Genomic DNA, 27,256 nt, shown 5'->3' on the forward strand with positions numbered 1-27,256 from the left:
CAATTTCTCTGTTATTTTAAGTCAGAAAGAAAGGCAAGGAATTTTGTACACATTTGAGACCAGTGCTTTTGCTACCATTGACACCTTTAGGTATTTTAAGGCTCTCATCCCCACTTTACCAAATCAGAAGGACAAAATTAGGTGAAATTAAACTTTTCCAAACATTTTTCTTTATGTGTGTGTGTGTGTGTGTGTGTGTTTCCAAAACTTTTCTTCAGAGGAAGAGGCTGTATAGAGACTTTATGGCCTCTACAAAGACGAGCGGTGATATTGAAAATTATTTGAAAGTTGGTGTTTGCTTTTAGAATTTCCTTTATTTTCAAGTTTATGGTCCATGTTCTTTCATTCCAAGACCAGCTCATACTCCTAACATCTCCTTCTAGGGACAGAAATTTCCAGGATAACGCATCTTCCTAGTATCCCCAGGAAGAGGCCAAAGAGAGGAAAAAAGGCAGCCTAGAGGGTGATGGGGGACAGGGAAACAGAGGCAGGTCCTGCAAATATTCTTTCCTCATCTCAGCTGGGAATGAGCTCTCAGCTTCTGCCTCCACTCAGCCTCCTGTGCGAGCTAACAGAGATAATGAGTGTCACTTAAGACACATCTCTGGCAACATGTTGGTTGTTTCAAAAAGTAAAATAGGCATGGGGTGCCTGGGTGGCTCAGTCAGTTGAGTGTCTGACTCGTGGTTTCTGCTCAGGTTGTAATCTCATGGTTTGTGAGTTCGAGCCCCACATTGGGCTCTGGGCTGACAGTGCAGAGCCCGTTTGGGATTCTCTCTCTCTCTCCCTCTCTTTCTGCCCTTGCTGCTCTCTCTCTCTCTCTCTCTCTCTCTCTAAAAGTAAATAAATAAAACTTTTTTAAAAAGAAGCAAAATAGGATAAAATTTTGAAGAAATACCCTTTTTCTTTATTTCCCCCCTAAAATGTTATGATAGCAAATACAAGGGACTTTTAGAGAAAAACAGTAGTATATGAAATCATTTTGTAAATCTTTTTTAAAATTTATTTTAATGTTTACTTTATTATTTTTGAGAGACAGAGAGACATAGAATCTGAAACAGGCTCCAGGTTCTGAGCTGTCAGCACAGAGCCCAATGCGGGGCTCAAACTCTCAAACTGTGAGCTCATGACTTGAGTCAAAGTCAGACATTTAACTGACTGAGTCAACCAGGTGCCCCAAAATCATTTAGTAAATCTTTTAGCCTGTATGTTAAATAAACTGACACAGTAGAATATTCACAAGAAACAGATTTTAAAATGTTCTATGTGTATAAGTGCCTGTCTTTATTATCATTGCTAAATATAAAGCAGTAGCATAATAGTATAATTTAATATAATATGATGTATACTTACATAAAATATAATAATGTGCTCAGTGGAAATGTAAATGATCATGTTTGCACTAGAATACAAATGCATTCCAGTAGATATTTAATACATTTTATTTCATGCCATATTTTAAATAAGTTTCTACTTTCCTAACTGAAGGAATATTTATGTAATAACAAAAGCTCTTACCAGTGCTTCACTCAGAGCAGAAAATAACAAGATTTATGTATTGAAATGTCATTCTATTTTTAAATTTTAACATTTGACAGATTACCATGCGTTAAGGAAACAAAGAATACTTCAATCCCTAAATTTAGTATGGTTATTGACACTGTCAAGGGGTGTTAGAGGATTGGATTCAGTTCTGAGTCAGACCAAGCCAGAACCTTGATCAAAGTATCTCAGCTGTGCTCAGCTGCACGTTTACATAGTACCTTCAGATGCAGTCTCTTCCTGGACTCTCATGGTTACCCTAACAGAGAAAGGGGGGAGCCAAGCTGTCCTTTAGAGATAATATTTAGTGCCATGGGTCTCCAATCATCTTTGGAGAAGGCAAAAGGGCATCTGCCTCACTGCACAGAAGCATCAGTAGGTGTTGTCACTCCCAAGTTCGACGGCAGAGACCAAAAACTCACAATGAGAAGCTGACACGGAGCAATTACAACTTCTCTCACTAATGACCTGGGAGCATTTGAAAAGCTAAGTAGATATGCCTCCAAGGAAATATTTTTTCTTTAGAGTAATATCCTTCATTCATTTTCAGTTCATTACATGTTTTTTGTTTTGTTTTTTAATGTTTATTTTTGAGAAAGAGAGAGACAGAATATGAGTGGGGAGGGGAAGAGAGAGAGAGACACAGAATCTGAAGCAGGGTCTAGGCTTTGAGCTGTCAGCACAGAGCCCGATGCAGGGCTCGAACTCATGAACCGTGAAATCATGACCTGAGCTGAAGTCAGACGCCTGAGCTTGACCGACTGAGCCACCCAGGCACCCCTGCAGTTCATTACATGTTATAATGCTCCTTGTGTGTGGCACACCTACTTTCTGTGCCAGTAATTTGGCAGGGAATGAGACAAACAACCTGCCTTCAGGGAAATTTACACTTCCGTGGGATACACAGAACAGTAAATGAACACGATGGCTTCAAATGGTGATAAATGCTATGGAGGAAATATTCAAGGGGATGTGATAGTGATGGAGAAGGGGAGACAGGATTGTTCTTTGTTTAGGTGGTCAAGACCAGGTGAAGTGAGACTTGAGTGGAGGCCTTAAGAATGAGCCATCTTGGGGTGCCTGAGTGGCTCAGTCGGTTAAGCTTCTGACACTTGATTTCAGCTCAGGTCATAATCTCATGGTTGTGAGATTGAGCTCTGTGTCAGGCTGTGCACTGGGTGTGGAGACTGCCTAAGATTTTCCTTCTCCTTCTCTCTCTGCCCCTCCCCTGCTCTCTCTCTTTCTTTCTTTCTCTCTCTCAATAGATAGGTAAATAAATCAAGAAATTTAAAAAAGAGAGAGAGAGAAAATGAGCCATCTTGACAGAGCCAGGAGCTAGAAGCAGGAATGAGCTGAAATAGGGCAGACCAGTGTGGCTGGCGGAAGGCAACAAAGACGGAGGCAGAAGCTACCATCAGGTCATGAAGGGCCTCGCCACAGAAAGCAGGAAGAGCTTGTTTTAAGTGCAGAGACAAGCCATCAGAGTGTTTTTTGAGAAGGAAAGGAATATGATCTGTTTCGTGGTTTTAATGACTTTTTAAAAAATGTTTTTATTTATTTTAGAGAGAGTGTGAGTTGGGGAGGAGCAGAGAGAGAGGGAGACAGAGGATCTGAAGCGGGCTCTGTGCTGACAGCAGTGAACCCAATGCAGGGCTCGAACTCAGGAAATGAGAGATCATGTCCTGAGCCCAAGTCAGATGTTTAACCAACTGCACCACCTAGGCACCCCTGGTTCATGGTTTTAAAATACCACTCTGCCTGCTAGGTAACAGAAGGGCCAAGATGGAAGAGGCAAGGCCATTGAAGAGATTAACAGCCCAGGCAAGAGATGATGGTGGTCTGCCCTGGTGAAGCAGAAGGAGAAAAACAGCTGGAATCAAAAATATGTTTTGAAGAGAGAAGGCATCAGCACATGGGTAGTGGTGAAAACCATGGGACTGGATGAGTACACCCGGGGAAGAGATGTCTAAAGGAGGGAAGAGGGCTCTGGACCAAACTCTGACTTTCGTACAGAAAACAAAGCAGCAAAGGAACATGGGAGTTGATACAAGAGAAGCAGGAGATAATCCACAAAGTTTATCTACATGTTCAAATTAGTGTGAGTTCCCCAGAAAGTCCATAGGTGAAGATAAATAACTATATATTCTTTAGACACCACTGCTCTTCTAGCATGTTTGGAAAAAAAAAAAATCACCTTTACCAAAGTCACTTACCTATAAATACATTTTTTTAGAAGCTTCTATGTTACTTTAAAATCTTACCTTTGCTCCAGTGTCCCCCACTCCACGTAAACCCATTGGTCCAGGGGGTCCTGGTAGTCCCCGAGGTCCCTGAGATGACATAATAAAGGAGAGAGTGAGTGTACTTGTCATGTGCAGTGTTCATCAAAGAAGAAATGAAGGAAGGTAGGGAGGAAGGAAAGAAGGAAGGGGGGAGGATGGAAGGAAGGAAGGAGGGAAGAGAGAGGAAATGAAGGAAGTAACAGCGATGTCCACACTTACAGCCACACCAGGATAGCCATCACCTTTGAGTCCTGGAGCACCCACTGGTCCCCGAGGTCCTTGTGCACCCTGGGTAAATTCCAACACCAGGTCGTAATGTTAGACTAAACTATGAAACACCTGGCAAAACTTAAGCACAATACCAACTCTATATGGCAAACATGCATTTGATAATGCAAAGGAATGATCTGAAAAATTTTAGAAGGGAATTCTACCACAGATGGCAACTTGTTATAAGTCTGTCTTTATAAGTCTTACCCATTTGCATTTGGTGGGAAGCGTGGAGTGAATATAGGGAATATATGTGAACCATTACAAAGTCCTCTATAGGAAACACATTTCATAGGAATTAAAAATGGCCGATTGTTGATAGGTTAATTTTTAAATTTATACTTTTCTGCATCATAAATTGTGGAGAAGTATAAAAATGAGAAATTTTAATAAGCACAGTGTGAGAAGAGAAGGAAAGAATACATAGCTATATTTCAAGTGTAAAATTTTGAATGTAAAGTAAGATAACTATGTGCTACCTATTGTTACACTATATCCATTGTCCTCTTCAGTGGTGCCCAAATTACACAAGGAATAAATAAGCCAAAATGAAAATTAAATACAGATTAATTTTTTTAAAAAAACAAGTTGTAAACATATAGGATACAGAGTTTGTGTTGTGATTCATATCTCAAGACCGAGGAAGAAGTTCTATATATTGCTTTACATGATAACCTTTGGCATCAAAAACTTTTGGTAGCTACAATTGGCCTCCTCTATAGAGGAAAGTGTGATTACTGCCTTTTGAATGACAGGATTTTCGGGAAAGTGTAACTCTCCTTCGAAAGGAAATCAAAGAAATTTCTGGCTCAAGTAAAATGGAGAGAGAGGAAGAAAAAAATGAGGAAAACTCTTAGAAGATTCAGTAAATATAAACCTATTACACTGTATTTAAAATGTGTAATTTTTTTTGTATCACATTCCATTCTGTTGCTGTGATAACTCTTACAATGACCCTTTCAACGCATATCAACTATTTTGATTAAAAACTGTCCATATTCCTATGGGTTTTACATTAGAAAGAAACTAGTAATTGGCAGACCTTTGTTTCCCAAGATTGGAAAAAGTAGCAGGACTCTCAGTGCTTTCCTTATATGCAAGGATCTCAAATTCTGAGATCAAACTACCATTATCCCAAGCCAAATGCTGCCCACAATCCAACTCTCAAAAGCTGTTCCTAATTCTACTTCTATGAATGAATGATTGACTGGGGGGAAGAAAATTACATACTCTTTAAGTATAAAGAAGTTAAGTTTATTTTGAAAATCATGAACACAATAGCTGTTTTTTCCTATTAAACTGAGACTGGTTTTATGGGATTAACCTTCTTAAGAGTGATCTCTAGGAAACGTGTGGCCACTTGTAAGAACTTAATCTACTATTTATCATGAACACAACCCGGGGCACCTGGGTGGCGCAGTCGGGTAAGCGTCCGACTTCAGCCAGGTCACGATCTCGCGGTCCGTGAGTTCGAGCCCCGCGTCAGGCTCTGGGCTGATGGCTCAGAGCCTGGAGCCTGTTTCCGATTCTGTGTCTCCCTCTCTCTCTGCCCCTTCCCCGTTCATGCTCTGTCTCTCCCTGTCCCAAAAATAAATAAACGTTGAAAAAAAAAATTTATCATGAACACAACCCCAGGATGATCTCTTCAAGTTATGTGACAGAGAGCAAAAACAAGTTCTTCTGGAGAGTTGTGAATTTTGGCATATCCCCAGCTCTAAGGAACTAACTAGTCACTAGAAGCAATTTATTGTGTTAATCCAACCAAATTTAATGTTAAAGCGCCAAACATTACATAAAGACATGTTCCAAAACAATATATCCGTTTCTTTCCATGCCTACACAAGGAACAGGCCAACGACAGAAGAAAATAGTAACTGCTCCCTGGTTAAATTGAAAGGAAAAGAAAACTGGAATCAAGATTCATTTTCAGGTTTTATTTCTAAGTTTCAAGACTATAACAGATTATCAACAGCTGTTACTGTTTATCCTCTGGCACCCACATGGGGAGAAAAAAAAATGTTAAAACATTTATAGTTTACAACTAAACATTTTTTACCTAGAGATCCTTGTCCTGCTTCCTGAAAAATTTTCAACTAGCTTGTTACTTCCAATATTAATAGGAAATATCAGGGGGCAGGGATAGGGGCACTGTTCTGTCTCAGATTTTTATTCTGGACTCCTCACAATATATTTCTAGAGAGAATTTTTGTCACTTGGCCTTTATGCGGTGGATTCAAGAAAATGTCCTGCAGAGCAATTCCCTTTGAAGCGTCTCTTGTTCAATAGAAATTAGGGCAGAAATATCAATCTGGTGTTTTGCAATGGGCTTTAGGGGAGGATCTGGAGCTCCCTGAAGTCATATACAAAACTGAATTATGTGCCAAAACTTCTATCAGACGTTTAACCTCTCAAAGCTTTAAAAAATAGCGCATTAGGGAAGAATGGCAGAAAGAGTATCATTAGAGACCAAGGGATTAGAAAAATCATGGAGTAAAGAAGCAAATAACTTTAACTACATCATTAGCAATGCCAATGGCGATCAGTAAAAAAACAGGAGGGGCTAGTAAATCCAGGCTGCACATTTAATTGGATTTTATTTCTACTGTAAAGGACAGTATAAGTAGAGAGACGTAATTTTAAATCATGGAACTAGGAATATGCAGATTCAGGAAGTTATCAAACAATATGAAAACTGCTACCCAATGTTCTTGATCAAAGCCCTATCTGCAGTATTAGCATTAGAAAATTTGGAATTTTCTCCTTGTGTCGTACGGAGCTTGGGTTCCCATGTACCTCAGTGTCTGGGGAGTAGGATGACCATCTTGTTCTGGTTTGCCCTGGACTTTTCACTGTTTTAGCTTGAAAATCCCACATCCTGGGAACCTTCTGTGCCCTCAATAAACCAGAAGATTGCCTCTCTGGCATGGACAACTGTTAAAGTGATTAAGAACAATGGAGTTCAGGATCTTCCCTTGACCTTTAAAAGGACCACTCCAACTTAATTGCAGTATATAATAAGTTTTGCATTATATTTCAAAAATGGTTCTTAGTTTTGTTTTTTGAAGTTTGAAAATCCCTGATGTTAGTACTTGAATCCTTGTATCCACAAGAGGCAATCTGATAGAACTAAAACCAGTTTCAAAACCACATAACAACATGCTACTGATTTAATGAAGTGCTGATTATGGAGCCCTGAAGCCTGTTCTCATAAACGGGGATGGGATGTGCTTGTGACATTTGGAATGTTAAATTTTGCTGCGATGCTGGGTTTTGTGTGAACAGGGAAATGGTGCCTTGTTGCCATGGAAAATAGATATGATTACTGAAAGCCGTCTTCTCCTATAATTATTTGCATTTTCATTTAAAATAACTGAAAGATGGAGAATGAAGCAGAGGAATTTAATTCAATAAAGCTTCCAAACATGAACTTTCAGTATCTCTTCTGCAAAACGCTGTCCAAAAAGTTCAAGTTTGGAAGATTTATTGAGTTAAATTTCTCTGCTTTGTTTTCCAGTGGTGGTTTACAGAAGAGACACCTAGGCCATTCATATGTAAATGAAAGAAGCTAGAGGTCATATAATCTCTTGTACCACAGACATTACAAAAGGAGTATTTTCAAACAACTATTGAGTCATCCAAAATTTCGCCATAAGGGGCTATCATTCCTCCACATTTATGAAAAATAAATTATCTGATGGCTTGATTTTTAAAAATGAAAGCAATGCACTGAGTTCTTCAATGTAGACAGTGAGTAGAACAGTCTCAACTATAAACTTACTGTGCATTAAATCCCCTTTCCCTTCTGTCTCGTAGAGGGAAGAAAGAACATGAATAAAGCCTACCTTTGGTCCTCGAATAGCAATTCCCGGTTCTCCTTTAAATCCAGGCATCCCGGGTCCTCCCCTGTCTCCCTGCATATTTCAAATAATGTTCAGTTTCAGGCTTTAAGTAGCAGGAGAAGCCATAATAGCAGGAAGCACAAAAGAGATGAACCAGTTTATAAAGGCTTTGATCTATCAGTCTCTGATTTTGAGGTAGTGGCTTCTTCTAATGTATTTGAGGGGGATTGCAAATCCTAAGCAAATAAAACCTGTTGGTAAAGACTATGACAGCTGTTTAGAGGAAGGCCACTAAAATAGGTGGCTACCTAGACTCAAATACTTGGACTGTAAGAATGGGAACCTCTTAAATCTGAGTAGATTTCTTTCCTGCCAGACTTTCTGATTATTAATCCTACCTGATTCTTCTGAATAAACACAGTACATTTTTACTTGCATTAGGGTTCCAGGATTTGGTGGAGGTAGTTCATGATGAAGTGACAAGTTCAAGAGCAGAAGCTAGAAATCTGTTTTCTAATCTTAAATTTCCTGCTAGACCTTAGTTTGCTTAGTTGTGAACTGTCAGGGTTGAACTAGATAATATCTTGGGGTTCTTCCAAAACTAAAATTCTAGTCCATTGGTATCATGAATTTTTTTCCCCACCCCACCTGCCAAAGATCCAAGTTTAAAATATGTACATATAAAAAATAAGTATTCTCAAGAATGCATACCTTTGGCCCAGGTGGTCCAGGAATTGATGCTCCGGGCATCCCAAAAGGGCCCATAATTCCTGGTTCACCCTAAAAAAAAAAGAGCAAAATACTTACTACATTGCAAGCAAAGAAATCATATATAGGAATTATAGTAGGAAAAATAGAAATGTATTCCCAGCATTTTAAAATATTATGACTTATTTCCCAGACCAATGTGAAAATATTTGAGCATCTTTGTAAACCACTACTAAAGTTTTTAATGATTAAAATTTCAGTGCCTTTAATAAATGCATTCAGTTAACTTCTGAGTATTAGGAAATTTTTATCTCTTGTGTATTCTTTTATTTGCCAATAAAAATTATGCAATTCACGGTGCTTCCATTCTGTATTGTGTGCCAGGAAGCTCAGAGGGAACTATGTGTTCAATTATAAGAACTTTCTCCAGCATAAGTTCTTGGGTACACTTGGCAGACAAATAATGTTCCTTTTAGTTTATAACTTTTTCCTTTGTTATTTTATTTTATTTTATTTTATGGCCCATGGTGTATCAGTCTTCTATTGTATGCTATCTCACATCCTTTTTCAGAAGTAGGGAGTTTATGGTAAAAACAATGGAATTTTTAATAGAAAATTTCAAACATGTCTTTTATTTACTTATTTATTTAATTTTTTTGGCATCTCAATATTGACTCTCAATAAAAACCCAAGCAATATCTCTGTCCCACCTGGTTCTAGACCAGGATTCTCAAATTTTAGTGTAGAGAAATCATAAGAGGAATTTGGTAAAATATAGTCAGTCTCAGCCCCAGAAACTTTAATTCGGTAGCTCTAGGGGCTGGGCCCAGCAATATGAATTTTATGAGGCACTTCTGGTGGTTCTGATATAGGTACAAATACCTCACTTAAAAACACCATCGGGGAGCCTGGGTGGCTCAGTCGGTTAAGCATCCCAACTCTTGATTCTGACTCAGGTCATGATCTTGTGGTTCGTGAGATCGAGTCCTGTGATAGGCTTTGTGCTGACAGCACGGAGCCTGCTTAGGATTCTCTCTCTCCCTCTTTCTCTGTCCCTCCCTGATGTGTGCAAGCCCTCCCCCTCCCCCAAATAAATAAATAAACCTTAAAAAAAATTTTAGAACACTATGCAAAGTAATTATCATTAAAAGAACATGACATGTTCAAAATGACCCATTTGGGATACTAGAAGAAAATATTAAAGCTTCATGATATATTTTTATCTCATCTTTTAGATTTTCAATTATTTATGTAAACATCATAACAATATGATAGTTTATGAATAAAACTTACAATTAAAAAATAAACCTATATTGAGGTGTGGTCGAATTCATTTTTGCTAGTAGGGATTTATAATCAATCAGTTTGGAAACTACTGATGTAGGATAGGTGTGGCAAACTGCGACCTTCAGGCCAAATCCTGCCTGCTGCCATGTTTTACACAGCCATTGGCTAAAAATGGTTTTCATATTTTGTTTTGTTTCTGTAAGTCGGCTCCACACCCAACATGAGAGTTGAGCTCATGACCTCGAGATCAGGAATCACATGTTCTATCAGGCATCCCAGTTTTCACATTTTCAAATGATTGTTATATAAGTGATTATGTAATATCCTCAATTTTGCCTCTTTGCCACAAGGCCTAAATTATTTACTACTTATACTTTTCCAAGAAATTTGCCTCCCCTTGCCTTAGAGATTGAGCTGTTTCCAAGTGCATGAGCTGCCCACTTGGCCCCCGTGTTTCCTCCAAGAGGGGCTCCATCAATCAGATTCACCACTAAGACTCTTGCCCTAGACCACATTCATCTTCAGAGCTGAGACCCTCCCACTGTGCTGATTACCCTGTACGACCCACAGGCTGAGCACACCAGCCAACCAGGGCCCAGATCGTGCCAACACATGCACACACCAGTCTTTAATTCCGAACCTGTAAGGCAATGGCGCATGACACAGTGAGGATTTTGGCAACAGACAACCACCCTGTTCAATCCTATGGCCAAGGATAAAACATCAACTCATTAAAATTCTCACTTAAACCAGAGTAAACAAGATTATGCTTCTAGATTTAATCTATTCTTTTAAAATAAGAAATTATACATATAGTATAGAATTCTCTTAAAGACTGTATTACATTGTGATTATGCTTTAAAAAATAGCAATTCTTCATCAAAAAAGCTTTATTTCAAAATACAGAAAAAATACTTTGAATAAGAGTAAGATATAAGGAATAACCATTATTATTAATACTAATACAACATTTTCCCTACATGGCGGCATTTCTCATCAGGTGCTTCTTGAATTACCTGGAGCATAGGGCACTTATTTACAAAACACAGATGGCTAGGACCCACCCACCTATTAAGTCACGCTATCCAGGCATGGCACCAAGAAATACAATTTAAAAAAAATATTTTTAACATTTATTCATTTTTGAGATTGAGAGAGGCAGAGCATGAGCAGGGAAGGGGCAGAGAGAGAGACAGAATCTGAAGCAGGCTCCAGGCTCTGAGCTGTCAGCACAGAGCTTGATGGGGGACTCGAACTCACAGACCATGAAATCATGACCTGAGCTGAAGTCGGACGCCCAACTGACTGAGCCACCCAGATGCCCCATGAAATATGGATTTGTAACAAGCTCCTAGGTGACACTGATGGCCACTGAAGCTTAATAACTGGTCTACAGAGAATACTTTATTTTCTACCTGCTCGTATGTGGCTGATACCATTTTTTTCCCTTTTAGTTGTTTTTTTTTAATATCTGGTCCTTGAACATGCTCCTTGTCTCCTTACAAGTAGCATCTTCCTAGAAGCCTGAACTCTCTTAGGTTTGCAATTTCTGTTTCCTGACACATCCAAATGACCTCAATATTCTCTCCTGCTAAGTCAGGACACATACCTAATTGCCTGTCTCACAATTTCCTTTTCTTCATCCTCAGCACCCTGTCCTGGTCACTTTATCAGGACATATATCTCCTACTTTCCATTTCACAGTATTGATTTTTTACTCTCTGAATAGCTCCACGTACTATGTGCCAGGAACAGTGCTAAGTGCTTTATTAACTCTTTCAATCTTCACAGCAATCTTAGAATAGGTACTATTTTTACTTTCTTTCTGTGATTGAAGTGACGGGCCCAGAAAGGTTCGGGGTGGGGCAGGATGAAAATCCTACTCTACCACATTCTGAAGCCCCACTCCTCATCATCACTGTGCTGCCTTAGTCTGGAATTGTGCTATTGGTTAGCAAAAAAGGATGGTAGAGAATTGGTATCTCCTACAGTCATAACTTCATCCCAACTTCTGAATATTTGGTGGTAAGTTGAAAGAATTGACAAACAGATTGTCTCTAAGAATCATAAATGTTCCAGTGAAGATGACATAGTTTGTGGCCTCTTTACTCCATCCTGTTTGGTCTGGAATAGTATGCTTATTCTAAAGCCTTTTTCATTTGGGAGTTTTGTTTTGTATTTGTTGAGTAGGAACCAGGGAATCCAATTTGCAGTGGAAATCTACTATTCTATTAAAACCAGACACAATTTCAATCTCCCGAGAGCACAAATGAGAATATAAGAAACATACCTTCGGCCCTTCAGGCCCTGGAAATCCCCTCTGTCCTTGATTTCCTTTGCTCCCTTTCTTCCCTTCATCACCCTGATGAAATAATTATAAAAAGACAGTTGTGTTAACAAACCATCCTCGCTCTTCTAACAACCCTATCAGGACCCTGTTACAACCGACACTGATTTCCTAGCAATGTGTCCCAAGTCCTGCTGGGTGGCATGGGATTTGTCAATGTTCTTGAGCAGATAGGGTGACTTCAGAATTGTTCAGTCTTCACCATTTATTCAATGTGATTTAATATTTTTAACAATCTAAGCTCAGTATCTCTCTTTGGGGACTTCTGTTTGAATTCACAATTCTTTTCACCGTTGGTTTATTAACAGATGCTTCTGAGACATTCACAGTTTCAGAAAAGAGAGCTACCTATGCTTTTTCAGCTTTAATGCCACTTCAGTGTTGAAACGTAAAATGAGATGTTTTCCAATATAGAGAGCAAATTGGTGGTTGCCAGAAGGGAGTTGGGTGGAAGAATGGGTGAAATAGGTAAAGGGGATGAACACTACACTTATCTTGAGCACTGAGAAATGTATAGAATTGTTGAATCATTATATTACACACCTGAAACTAACAAAACACTGTATGTTAATTATAGTTGAATGGAAAAAACTCTAATTTTAAAAAGAAGTGGCAACAAGGTAGTGAAGCATGAAATAGCTACACAAAATGTTACCACTGAAGGAAACCAGATTTTTCAAATCCAGCCCCATTTCTTCCTCAATGAGGAGTCTAGCTCTATCTCCCGAAGGAGACCAGTAATTCTATTGGTAGAAAGATCCATGAGCATTAACCTGGAGCAGAGTTAGAAACTGCCTACTGGCTGTTCCTCAGCCTGGTTATGTAACCTTATGCTTCTCTGAAAGAATTTTGTGACCTCCAACCAGAGAGCTCATAGAATTACAAAGCGATCCTTAAACTAGGGCTCTGTTGCAAGGTATCATATCTAAATGTGTGTTCAGCTCAACAAAGGAATGAATTTGAGGGTTGCAGGTGAAACCATTTAATCATTTATCAGATAAATGATTATACCACAATTTTCAAACCTAAGAGTGCATCAGAGTCACGTGGAGGGCTTGTCACCCCACGTGGAGGGTTTGTGCTGAGCCCCACATCCACAGTTTCTGATTTAGTAGGTCTGCATTGAAACCCAAGAATTCACATTTCTGACACATTCCCAAGGTCATCAGCAATGCAGACACTCCGTTAAGAAGAGGTGAACTCCTATTACACCCACAGATTGTAATTAACTCCCCAAGGTCTGAACTAATAAAGAGCAGTGACACGGGTGATAAAAAATAACAGTTGACTGTTATTGTACCATGAACTTACTGTATCATTATCATTTGACAATGGAGGCAAAATCTAACCCCAACTAGTTATTTTCTTCCATTCACTCCCACGTTTAATTTACTGACCTAAATAACCCAGAAGATAGCAATAGGAACCCAATTAAAGGTAATAAAGTGCCAACACTGAACAAGAGTGTGCCTGGGCTGTGTGATATATTCCTACCACTCTTCTCCATCACCCTCCATAAACCACAAAACCCCTCAGAGCTACAAATCCTGAGCCCTCTTTTTCCAAAGCATTGTCCTTGCTCTACTGGTAGCATTCAACACCACCAATTGCTTTCCTCTTGAAACCCCCTCTCCTTGGTTTCCCTAACATGATAGCTATTCTGCTTATCTTCACACTATTGTGAATGTTCTTTTCCAGCTACACCACAAGGTGGGATTCAAACCTCAGCTCTCTTTCTCAGAGACATCATTCATTCTACAGCTTCAATGGTTAACTCCAAGGGTCTATTTTCCAAAAGTATATTCTAGAAAACGTTCGTTTTCCTGAATGTTAATAGACAAGCATTTCTAAAAATGTTTTTGTACAATGTGAAAAAGGTATTCTCTGTCAACATTCACCCACAAAAAAAGAGATCTCATAGTCTGATAAGTCAATAAATTAAACTGTTTGAAATTCTACAAATGAATTTAAATTTCAAATTCTTACAATTAAGGTTAAGGACTCAATTTTAGCCAATATTTGCATAAAACATAGATTTCTTGGGTTTTCAATGGCCATTTTAAGACAATTATAAATAGAACACTAATAATTATACAGATTTTATTTTTACTTTACTCATATGTAATTCTTCATAATCTTTATATGAACATTGATGACTATACAAAAACTGCAGGAACATCTGGCACCTTAGAGTCTGTAGGTTATGTCACTCGTGGTCTTGTCGATGAATTTGGATATTCTTTTCTTGACCTATAAAGATGTTATTCAACCAGCATTTCTATAATGTGCAAAATAAACTTAGGCCAAGTTGTGAAAGTGCAACCTCCATTTAATAAGGTTGGGATTATGATTTATTTCTTATTGCTTTGTGTGAGATTCTATAAATTTTTGAAGAAAATATATGGACTTTCAAGTCTCAAGGATGTATTTCAAGGCTTCTTTTCTGTTTCTAAGTCAGTGTGGGCATTTATTGAGAAAACATGTGTTGAACTCTTCCTGTTATCTGGGTCTTATGATAGATCTTAGGAAAACAAAAATGAATGATACATACTTGCTGTCTTTCAAAGGTTCCGACAAGCTAGATCCATAATTTTAAACCAGAAGTAAACGCATGTGACATAGCAGGAATACCAGTCTAACAATCGAATTTCTCCCCAGTTGTCTCCTCGGGCAATCTGCTTTCCTCAACACTTTGTCAAGTCCATACCTTAGGGCCAGGTTGTCCTTTTCCAGGTGGTCCTTCTGGGCCTTTTGTTCCTGGAAGCCCTGCTTCTCCCTAGAGGAAATGACAATGATGCCTTAGCTGACTCTCCATGGACAGTTTGTGTAAGCCCACCTTGTCTCCTTTTCTGGTCAGTGGATTCTTTGCTGAGACCCTCCGAAATAAGACCTTCATTCTAGTCTTAAAATGGATTTGGAAATCTACCAACTTTAATAAATTAATATCAAGCTCTAGTTTAGCTCAGAGCCGCTGAAATATGAAAAAGTCCAATTTCTCAGCCAATTTTCAAAGACTATATTCACTTTCCTATGGCTCATCATTCACATGTGATGGTTTGGCTTAAAAAGAAAAAAAAATGGAAAGACCTTCAGCCTTTCCATCTGCTATTTTTCTCTACTTATATTGAAAAATGAGAATTTCAAATGTCAATTCATAACACTTCAGAAAATCTTTACAATGGCCTTACTTCCAGAATGCATTTACAGCCTCTCATTTTGGAGGGGGAAAAAGTGTTTTTCTCTAAGGCTACACTCAGGTACTTTCTAGGAATCACAAAGGGACTAGATCACTGGAGGGTACCATGGTCGAAACACCAGAGAGAAAGCAGAGAGCATGAGACCCTGTTCACCCATTAAACTGGTGCTCTTCCTCTCTGAAATAAGTGGAAAAGGAAATTTATAATTATGAGATGTTTTAAAAAGACTAAGCTTGTCCTGGATGGTTTACTTTGAGTTCCTGCAGGACCAAGGTATCAGTGTGGTTCAATAGTTTTTACTCTAGTCACGGAAAAACATACTGTTGTTACCTTCTTTCCTGCAGCCCCATCCTCTCCTGGTACTCCTGGTTGTCCTGGGAGCCCTGTTGAGCCTGGCTCCCCCTGGTGGATGAGCAAAGATTTTATTTCCCAGAAATTCATATTTATCTATAAGTGTCATGTTTACCATAATTTAAATTCATATTTATGCACCACCATTTTGAGGTACTTACCAACTGTATATCTTACAATATTTGAAACAAACCTCTGAATGGGGAAATCTGAGTAGTAACCAGTAGTAATGAAATTATTTGACCTTGGGCAAGTTACTTCAACTTCTTGGATCTCAGTTTTGGATTATGTTGTTCTGGATTGAACTGTAACCTCAAAGAAGACATGTCAAACTCCTGACCTCTGGTACCCGTGAATGTGACATCATTTGGAAATTGGGTCTTTATAGACGTAACCAAGTTAAAATGAGATCATCAGGGTGGGCCCTAATTCGATATGACTTCTGTACTTAGAAGAAGAAGCAAACACCATGTAAAGACAGACACGTGGGAAGAACTCCATGTGATGACAGAGGCAGAGACAAGAGTGGTGCCTCTGTGTGCCATGGAATGCCAAGGATTGGCAGCCAGCGCCAGAAGCTGGGCAGAGGCAAAGAAGGATTCTTCCTTACAGGTTTCTGAGAAAGCATGACTCTGCAGACACTTTGATTTTCGACTTTGAACCTCGAGAATTGTGAGATAACAAATTTCTGTTGTGTTGAACCACAGTGTGTGATTCTTTGTATAGCAACCCTAAGAAGTTTACATGAAAGTGAAATTTCAGCTCTAATATTCAGTACTGCTACTTGCTTTCAAGTTAATTTGTATTTAAGAATACACCCTTTAAAGTGTTTAGAGATAACATGTGCTACCTTCAAACAGAGCCAGAGTGCTTATTGCATTCATTAACAGCAAAAATATTAAAAATAAGTGAAAGTCATTTCACCTAACTTAGCTAAAAAAAAAAAAACTCGTGAAGATAAAAGCACAGTAAACCTAAAAATAAGTAGAAGGATATGGTAAGGATAAGAGCGGATAGTAATAAATTTGAAAGCCAAAAGTAAGAAAAGTAACAAAATTAAAGGGTATTACCTTTAAAAACTAATAAATAAGCCTCTACTAGCAGGAATTACTAATACTAAAAATAAAAGTCACAGTTAAACAGTATTAAGAGTTAAAGGGAAATATAACTATATACATATAATAAAAATTTTAGAAAAATTTTCATGACAATTTCAGACAAATGTATTGGACAACATTAATAAATAATCTTTAAGAAAAATATAAATCACTTAAATGACATAGGAGAAACAGACGAGCTAAATGAACGAGAAGCATCAAAAAATTGACTCAGTAATGAAAATCTCTAACTTCTTTTCCTTCTAAGATCACAGGCTTCGTTGGCTTAACAGTCAAGCCTTATAAATTCTTTAACCTTTGAAGAACAGATATTCCCTATCTTATACAAATAGTTGGGAAAAACAGTAAAAGAAGGAAGTCTACCCAATTTATTTCACAAGGGTAGTAAAATCTTAATTAAAGTCACACAATAATAGGATGAGTAAACTACATTGTAGACCAGACTACCTATGAATATAGATATAATGTGAATTTCCAGTCAAAATGCAGGATTAGGGGCCAGATTTAATTTCCTCCCTGACACAACTAAAAACCAGACAAAATATATAAAACAGTATCCTTCAAAACATTAGACACCGGTAATGAAGGATAATAATACCGGGGAGCAAGGAAACAAATTACGTAAACACTATACTTTCTCCAGTTTGCTGCCAGGGTAGTTTCCAGGCCATGGTGTACCGAAGGATTATCTGGAGAAAGTTCAGAAATCTCTCCAATTTCAGGAGACAAAGGTAGGAGTCTGGGTAAGCCAGGTATCAAAAATTCACAGACTAGATTACCTGATAGGAAGAAGGTACACAGAACAATGAAGCTCTGAGGAGTGTCCCCCTCAAATATTCAAGTAAATACTGTTCAGCACAGTGTGACAAAACTACCTGACTCCCAGAAAACAATCAACTGAAAAGAGTATAAAGAACTGGCAGCAGACCAGAAACGGTGCCTGGTTCCAGTGACAAAAAAGGAAATTTCACAATTCTGAGGGCATGTATTAGAGTTCTAGAAAAGGTCTTGCTTCAGTAGTCAGAAAAAATGAACCCTAGACTAAATGCTGCCCCCGTCCTACCTAAGAAAGCTTAAAAGCAAGACCAAGAGGTTCAAGCTGTTTTAAAGTGACTTAAAAGAATCCAGGACAATGCATAGAAATACAGAGATATGTATAGGAATACAAAAACATCTAGCCCCCCAAAAGGTAAAATTTATGAAGTTTGGATCTAGCCAAAAATTATCAGGAATTCAAAGAAACTAGGAAAAAGCTGACCAAAAAAAAAAAAATGACACAGGTGATAGAATTGGTAGGTAAGGACACTGAAATAGTTATTATACTGCATTCTATAAGTTCAAGAAACCAAAGGAAAGTTGAAATACATTAAATAGAGACAGGAAGGTAGAGAAAGATACAAATTGAACTTCTAGAGTTGAAAATTGCAAAGTAGGAGATGAAGAGATACACTGGATAAAATTCAAAGCAAATTAGACATCACAGAAAATCAATGAACTGAGAGACATAGCAATAAAAACTATCTTAAATGAAGCAGAGAGAATAGAGACTGAAAAGGAATGAGCAGAGCATCAGGAAAACAGCCAAATATAAGTAAAATGGAGATTCCTGGATGAAGACAGACAGTGGGAAATATTTTGAGAAACAATGGCCTAATGTTTCCAAATTTGATGAGATCACTAACCTACAGATCCAAGAAAATCAATGAACTGCAAGCACAAGAAATATGAAGAAAACAAAACTAAGGCACATTGTAATCACAGGGCTCAAAACTAGTGATACAGAGAAAACCTAAAAGGTAGCCAGAGAAAAGAGACATATAGAGAAACAAATGTGTAGATTCTAAGAGATTTCTCATCAGAAACAATGCAAGTGAGAAGACAGTGGAATAACATCTTGAACATACAAAAAAAAAAACAAAACAAAAACAACCATCAACCTAGAATGCCATACCCAGTGAAAATATGGACAAAATAAAGACTTTTTTTGGAAACAAATGTGGCAGTTTCTTGAAAAGCTGGCCTACCATATGACCTAGCCATTTCACTCCTAGGCATTTATCCAAGAAAAATGACAGCATATGTCTATACAAAGACATGTACATAAATGTTCATAACAGCTTTATGTATACTATCCCAAATCTGGAAACAACCAAGCGCTCACCAACATGTGACTAGATGAACAAATTATGGTATGTCCATACAGTGGAATACTATTCAGCAATAAAAAGAACAATAAAAAAAGAAGCTGTTCATAGATGTTAAACATGGATCTCAAAGTAATTTTGCTGAGTAAAAGAGAAGACAGAAAAAAAAAGCTTACACGATATATTATTCTATTAATATAATATTTGAGGAAATGCAGACTAATATATAATGACAGAAAGCAGATCAATAGTTACCAGAGATTGCAAAGCAGATCAGTAGGAGAAGTTAGGGAGGGATGGAGGGATGGAGGGATGGTATTACAAAGGGACATATAATAATTTTGGGGGTGGGGGATGATGGATACTTTATTTGGTTTTGGTGATGGTTTCAAGAACATATACATATGTTTTATCAAAGTGTACACTTTAACCATGTGCCTTTATTTTATGTCAACTATGCAATAAATGGAATTGTTTAAAATGGATGAAAAAAATCCTGAATAAAAGATTAGTCAATTAAATTGCTATCATTAAAAAAGTTATACATCATGATCAGATGGGTTTATCTCAAGAATGCAGAATGGTTCAATACCTAAAAATTCTGGAAATGCAATATACTACTATTAACAGGTTAAAAGGGAAACATAAAACAATTATCTTAGTAGAGGCAGAATCTGATAAAATCCAATACTCATAATTAATAAGGAACATTTGGTACAACTGAAACAGAAAGTAATTATCTTAACATAGTAGAGGTTGTCTATCAAAACCCTACAATAAATATCCCACTTAAAATTGAAATTTTAGGGGTGCCTGGATGGCTCAGTCAGTTGAGCATCTGACTTCAGCTCAAGTCATGATCTCGAGGTTCTTGGGTTCAAGCCCCCCATCAGGCTTTGTGCTGACAACTCGGAGTCTGGAGCCTTCTTCTGATTCTGCATCTCTCCCTCTCTCTCCCTCTCTCTCTCTGCCCCTCCCCCGCTTGTGCTCTGTCTCTCTCTCTCTCTTAAAAATAAACATTAAAAAAAATTTTTAAGTGAAATTTTAGAAGCACTTCCTTTGAAGTCACTTCTTTTACACATTGCACTGGAGGCCCTGTCAGTGTATAATTTTTAAAAATGAATAGGAAAAAAGCTAAAAAGAAATAGGTAAACAGTTTTTATTTTCAGACAATATGATTACGTACACAGGGAATAAAAAACGAAGACTTTGTAAACAATTAGAAACAATAAGAGGAAGTTGCCTGGGTGGCTCAGTCAGTTGAGCATCTGACTCTTGATTTCAGCTCAGGTCATGATCTCACAGTTCGTGAGATGGAGCCCTGCATTGGGTTCTGTGCTGACAGTGTGAAGTCTGCTTGGGATTCTCTCTCTCCTTTCTCTCTGCCCCTTTCTCCGAGCGCTCTTGCTCTCTCTCTCTCTCTCAGAATGAATAAATAAATAAACTTAAAAATAGAAATAAAAGATACTGTCAGGTGCCTGGATACAAAAATCAATACACCAAAAAACAAACAACACCACCAACAAAATAATACTTTTCCTGTAGACCTGGAATAGCTAATTAGAAGATGTAGAAAAAGAAAACAATTCACAATTGCAAAACATTTCTCCAATGTGCTTTTTTAAAAATGTGTATTTATTCTTGAGAGAGAGACAGAGTGTGAAGTGGGGAGGGCAGAGAGAGGGAGACACAGAATCCAAAGCAGGCTCCAGGCTCTAAGCTGTCTGTAGGGAGCGGAGCCCGAAGCAGGCTGAACCCACAAACTATGAGATTACAACCTGATCTGAAGTCCAACACTTACCCGACTGAGGCACCCAGGATCCCCTCCAATGTACCATTATAACTGAAAAACTACAAGATCTATATGGATAAAATGACAAATATTTTTCCCGGAAAATTAGTTTTACTCTGTGGTTTGAAAGACTCAATATTTAAATTTTTTTCAATGTTTTATTTATTTTTGAGAGGAAGAGAGAGACAGAGAGCAAGTAGTGGAAGTGCAGAGAGAGAGGGAGACACAGAATCCACAGCAGGCTCCAGGCTCTGAGCTGCCAGCACAAAGACATGGGGCTCAAGCCCATGAACTGTTAGCTCATGACCTGAACCAAAGTCAGATGTTTAACCAACTGAGCCACCCAGGCGTCCCTGAAAGAGTCAATATTTAATATGAAGGTTCAATGCAACGCTAGTCGGAGACTCCAATGGGATATTTTGTCAAATTTGACAAGTCAATCCTGAAATGAGTATGTTAGATTCAGGAATAACCAGGAAAGAAATTGAGAGTATTTTCCCTGTTGATGATAAAACTTATAAATCGATCATAATCAAGACAGAGATGTAATAGCTCTGAGAGAGAAATAGACAAATGGGGCAGAATAGAGAACTCAGACACTGATCCTCACACATAGAGAGCTTGACGTATGACATAGGTGGAGTTACAAATCAGTGCAGCGAAGACAGACTGCTCAGTAACTGATGTGGGGATAGCTGGTTATCTGTATGGGGAAGAAAAAGATCACCACGTTGCCCCATATACAAAAAATAAACTGTAGTGGAATAAAGACTAAATACATAAATTTTAAAAAACAAAAACACACCAAGTTTTAAGAAGAAAATACATGAGGATCTTTATGACTTTGGAGTCAAGAAATGTGTAATATTCAGAAAGCCGAGACCATAATGGGATAGAAATACACCAAAATTTAGGACTTCTGTATACTAAAAGGTACCCCGTAAAAAAGACAAGCCATAGCCCTGGAGGTGATATCTGCAACCTAAACAACAAAGAATTAATATCCAGATACAGAAAGAGCTATTAATAAAAAAGGAACACCAAGCCTTTAAAAAAATGAATATCTACAGGAATTTACAAAAGAGGAAAGCTGAAGGTCCATTAAGCACACAAAAACTGTTCAAACAGTTACCAGGGAATAGAAATTAAAACAATGAGATTTATCATTCACACTTCCTGTTGGCCAGAAGGTAGAGAAAGGAGCGTTGTCCTATATTGCTGGAAGGAGGGCAAATGGGCAGAGTACCCATCATCCATTTTGGACAGGATTTTCACAATGTCAGACGTGAAAACTTGCCTATACTCTATGATCTTCCAATTCTGCTCATAGTGTTTATCACCTACTAGTAAGAGAAACTTGCAGTCTGACTTACACGAAAGGAAACGTGTAGAATGCTTATGGCAGCATTGTTGGCAAAGGCGAAAAATGAGAAGCAATTTAAATGTTAATCAATAGGAAAATGGATACATTTTAAATGAGATATTTTTATACAACAGACTACCATAGACAAAGAAAATGAGTAAATTAAAGGTATAGGAAAACAAATAAGACATGAGACTGAATACAGATATATGGCAGAATGATACATTATGTAAAGTTCAAGAACACACAAAAGATATATGTGGTTTATGGATAAAAACATATGTGGGAAAATTATAAAAACTTTGAAAGAATGATAAATACCCAAGTCATGAAAATAACACATCAGGGGAGGGTGGGAAGGGGCCATGAGATTGAGGGGCACAACCAGAGGCATCTACATATATCTGTAATTCTTCTTCTTCTTTTTTTTTTTATAAAACTCTATTTAAAAAATTTTTTTTTAGTTTATTTATTTTGAGAGAGAGAGAGGGACCGAGCACAAGCAGGGAGGGGCAGAGAGAAGGAGAGACAGAATCCCAAGCAGGCTCTGCACCATCAGTGAGATCATGTGAGATCATGACCTGAGCCAAGACCAAGAGTCAGATGCTTAACCAACTGTGCCAACCAGGTGGCTTCTTCTTAAAAATAATGCTTTTAATGCTTCTTCTTAAAAAATAGCTAGCATGAATAAGGCAAAATGTTAACATTGGATAAAGCTGGGTTGTGGAATACATGGGTGGGTTTGTTTGTTTGTTTTGCATTATTCTCTGTACTATTGAGTATGTTTGAAAGATTTCCTTTTCTGAAGTGAGAGAAGCTTAAGATTGTTCATCTAGTTAGTGGAAAAACTGGGATTTAGACAAGGAGTCTAACTGCTGAGGCTTACTATCCTACAGTGCCTTTCTGAAATTGGCACATGAATGATGTAATATGTGTATATACAGATCCGTACACTACATAGATGTATGGTGATATATGTAAGTCACACTTAGCACTTAGCATATTGGGTGGCACATCAAAACCATTCAACAAATGGCAGCTATTATAACCATTGATTTATATTAGTAATTGCTATTTACATTGGTATGTTTTGTAGCCTTTGTAATTGTATATTTATGTATATGTAATGTGTATATTCTTCTAGACCCACATCTTACACATCCCAAATACTTATACAAACCGTGACCATGTCAGCAGAAACAATGATGGAGTTTAATCCTCAGTGTGGCTAGCCAGGTCCTATATGCCTTCAGGATTACTTCTAGAAATTGTGAAGGGCAAAGAATTCATTCATTTACTTAACAGCATTTATTGAGTACCTATCATGTCACCAAAACTGGGGATCCACTAACAAACAAGATGAAAAAAGAAACCAGGTCCCTGCCACAGGTGAGAAGCACTATTTAATAGTGTAGCGTAAAGCAAGCCAGATACGTGATTGTAAATTTTCTAGTAGCCACATTTACAAAATTAAAAGAAAAAGGTGAAAATCATTCTACTAATGTATTTTACTTACTTTAATGGATCTGAAATTTCATCACTTGAATATGTAATCAACATGCAAATGTAATGACATAGTTCACATTCTTCATGCCAAGCTTGGTAACCTAGTGTGTATTTCACACTTATCCCACATCCCACTACACACTCAACATGTTTCCAGCATTCAGTAACCATATGTGGCCAGTGGCTGCAATGTTGACCAGGGTCTTTCGTGAGCGGATTAGTCAGATGAGAAGCAATTCAGAAAGCATGCAAGTTGAGGTAAGTGGTAAAAGCAAAGGAAACTGCAGGCTGAGACATAAAATAACTGGGTAGTAGGAGTGGGGTAGGCATACTTTAGGCTTAAGGAATGACTTTCTGAAGAAGTAGCTTTTGAGCTTGCACCTGAAACACAAGCCAGCGGCAAGCAAGATGAGGAATGTACCCTTTGCTGCAATCCTGTGCTAGGTGCCCTGTTTTACAATAGGACAGGCAAGAATGTTCTTAAAGAATCAATCTGTGCCAAAAGAGGGCCTCTGATGCTAATAAATATATGAATAAAAAAATGGCAGTTGTTAAAATAAACTAAGATTTTTGGTTCTTTTTAAATGATAAGAGTTACACTGAGCATCACTTTTCCGAACAAATATTCTCCTCTGGTGAAATAACAGATGACACATGCATGATCTGTATTGCATTTGGATATGAATGAAACTTCACATAATATGACATAAATTATCTAAGTGCTTCTGATTGGGATGGTCAGCTCACCTTTGGGCCTTGTACTCCAATTCCCACTGGCCCTCTAGGACCTGTAGCTCCTGTTTGGCCTACTTCTCCCTAGTGAGGAAAGAGTATTTGAAGAGTATATGACTACAACAGTAAAATAAAAATAATATATTCCTGCCTTAAGAGCTAAGTGCTCTCTTACAACAACACAATAAGATAAAACAGAGCTTTATATCCTCAATTCATATATGTGTTTGAATATATATATAGTAAATATATATTGATTATATTATTAATATCAATGCTCACAATATGTTGTATGTGAGCATATATATATATATGCCTAAAATCCCTTTAGGTAGATGGAGTTGTACCAAATTTGGAATATATAATGGGCTGGCTTAAAATACAGGCTAGGTAGCATACTTATAAGGTGGAGGGCACCTGGAATATAGGCAGTTACATTCCACATCAACTAAAATTGACACATGAGAAGCCCAAGTGACTGCTAATCAAGGGCAATATCATGAACAGACAGAATGACCTGAGCTTCCAATGGTGAGCCCAGATCAAAAGTCTCAAGGACAGTAACTTTATGCTGTCAAGTGCTTCTCACACGGGAATCTCTAAGGAGTGTACTGGAAGGTAACTACTCTCAGAGGAGTATTTATTTAATGATCATTAGTGACCATTTGAAGCAACATTAAGTATAGCTAGTTAAATAATAAGTGCCATGCTTCTCCCTAAGGATAAATAATAGCTGTTAATTTAGGACATAATAAGATTCCCATGTTCACAGAAAAGTTTTATGTATTTCTGACTCCATATCTTTAATTAAATGTTTCAGAAGTTTGACCTATTGTGGGAGTGTTGGTCAGAATGAATTAGCAAGCCCACAGGTGGCCTCTACTGACAATCCTCCTTGAATTGCTAGAATAGGATCTCTTGAGAAAACGTAATAAAACAGTAAATTAAGATTGCATAAATAAATGTGTCTAAGAGCATAAAGAATACACATTACCTTATCTAAACCATCAGGAATATCCATAATGTTTTGCATTAAGTAGAAATCTGATGTTTAAGTTCATTTCATGTACTGCTTTCCCAATGCACTGGCTCCTGACCAGGAAACAGCAATAGACTATGGATGTACTAAATTCTGCTTTCATTTAGAAAGTTACCTTGGGGAAAGAAAGAAAGAAAGAAAGAAAGAAAGAAAGAAAGAAAGAAAGAAAGAAAGAAAGAAAGAAAGAAAGAAAGAAAGAAAGAAAGAAAGAAAGAGAAAGGGAGAGAGAGAGAGAGAGAGAGAGGGAGGGAGGGAGGAAGGAAGGAAGGAAGGAAGAGAAAGAAAGAAAGAAAGAAAGAAAGAAAGAAAGAAAGAAAGAAAGAAAGAAAGAAAGGGAGAAAGGGAGAAACGGAGAAAGAGAGAAAGGAAGGAAGGAAAGAAAAGAAAGAAAAAGAAAAGAAAGAAAGTTACCTTAGAACCAGGTAAGCCTTGTCCTGGGGGCCCTTGTGGACCAGGTGGACCCATAGGACCTTGGATTCCCTTTAAAATAAAATGTTTAAAAATAGTATTAGTGAAATTCAGAAATTTGGATAAGACTAGTTTCATATCCTCTAACATGAAATTTTAGTTCACATCACATAATACCTTACTCATCCTCAATATTTGTTGAAAGACATGGCAGAGGCTGCTAGTTGAACCATAATATGCATTCTCCCCTTTATCCATAGTAAAAGAATTTTAGCTGACCTGCATGGCTGCCTAGAATAATGACCATATTTCCCAGTCCCTTGTGGAGACAGGCATTGGCATATGGACTGGATTCTGGCCAATGGGATATGAATGGAAGTGATGTGTGCAATTTCTGATTCATGACAAAGGAGGAAGTATGCCTTCCCCTTCCATGTTCCCCTGCCCCAGTGGCTGAAGTGAAGACATACTGGTTATTATGGATCCTGTGGATGAGGAAAGTACCCTTGGAAGGGCAGACTCATAAGAATGAAGAAGACCAAACCCCTGAAGACCCTGATGAGCAGAGCCACCACACCAGCTTGGAGTTGCAAATAAGAGAAACAAAATTCTGTCTTGTGAGCTTATTTCACATCTCAGTCTCATGCAGACAAACCTATATTCTAGTTGCATCAGTGAAAATATATCAGGATATTAAGTTGAAGGTTTGGCCATAGGCTCTAAGAAGCAATAGCCTATAGACATCAAATTGAAGAATGTTCAAACACTAGACTCTCACTCACATTGTGGATATAAAAAGGGGAAAGAGACAGGATTTAATAAGTTCTTCTTTGGAGAAAGTAGTCTTACAAAGCATTTTCTTTGCGGAAAATGAGAGGGATTTGGGTTGCTTCCCTCTTTAGCCTATTCTAGAGAGGGAGCTTCAGTGAAACCACTTATTGACCTTGATTTTTGCTTTGGGGACACAAGGGACCTTTGTCTGCCTCATACCTGGGAGAGCTAAAATGGACTATGATGGTCAAGAGGGGCATGGGTGGGGTCGGCGGGGGGGAGCAATCAGCCCATCCATCCAGGGTCTGTCAGCACAAAGGCCACACTAGTTTTTTTTCTGTGGACCAGATGTACTCTAGATGAGAGACAGGGTTGGCCTGGAATTGTTTTGAATCCTGGCAAAGAGGACCTGGAGGAGCTGTGGAACTCCAACAGAGAGAGTCAGTATTAAATGAACCCCCAGAAAAGCAGAGGTTGATGGGGAGAAATGACTGGAGCAAGAGAGTTCTTCACCATGTCCCGAAAGTGGCAGTCACAGGGGCAAGGCAGGAGCCCCACAA

General features: G+C 38.1%; 1 protein-coding gene across 1 annotated transcript in view; it reads right to left on the reverse strand.

Annotated features, from left to right (window-relative positions):
• COL28A1 (collagen type XXVIII alpha 1 chain) overlaps positions 1 to 27,256 on the reverse strand; it is a 176,473-nt gene that overhangs the window by 79,799 nt on the left and 69,418 nt on the right. The window contains exons 17-25 of the mRNA XM_043588947.1: positions 25,929 to 25,997; positions 24,494 to 24,562; positions 15,803 to 15,874; positions 14,983 to 15,051; positions 12,219 to 12,290; positions 8,645 to 8,713; positions 7,937 to 8,005; positions 4,044 to 4,112; positions 3,804 to 3,872 (exon numbers count right to left, since the gene is read on the reverse strand). Coding sequence (XP_043444882.1) covers positions 3,804 to 3,872; positions 4,044 to 4,112; positions 7,937 to 8,005; positions 8,645 to 8,713; positions 12,219 to 12,290; positions 14,983 to 15,051; positions 15,803 to 15,874; positions 24,494 to 24,562; positions 25,929 to 25,997 — 627 coding nt within the window. The remainder of the gene's footprint in view (positions 1 to 3,803; positions 3,873 to 4,043; positions 4,113 to 7,936; positions 8,006 to 8,644; positions 8,714 to 12,218; positions 12,291 to 14,982; positions 15,052 to 15,802; positions 15,875 to 24,493; positions 24,563 to 25,928; positions 25,998 to 27,256) is intronic.

The sequence above is a fragment of the Prionailurus bengalensis genome, chromosome A2 (genome assembly GCF_016509475.1).
Source record: "Prionailurus bengalensis isolate Pbe53 chromosome A2, Fcat_Pben_1.1_paternal_pri, whole genome shotgun sequence".
In the NCBI taxonomy this organism is placed as follows: domain Eukaryota; kingdom Metazoa; phylum Chordata; class Mammalia; order Carnivora; family Felidae; genus Prionailurus; species Prionailurus bengalensis.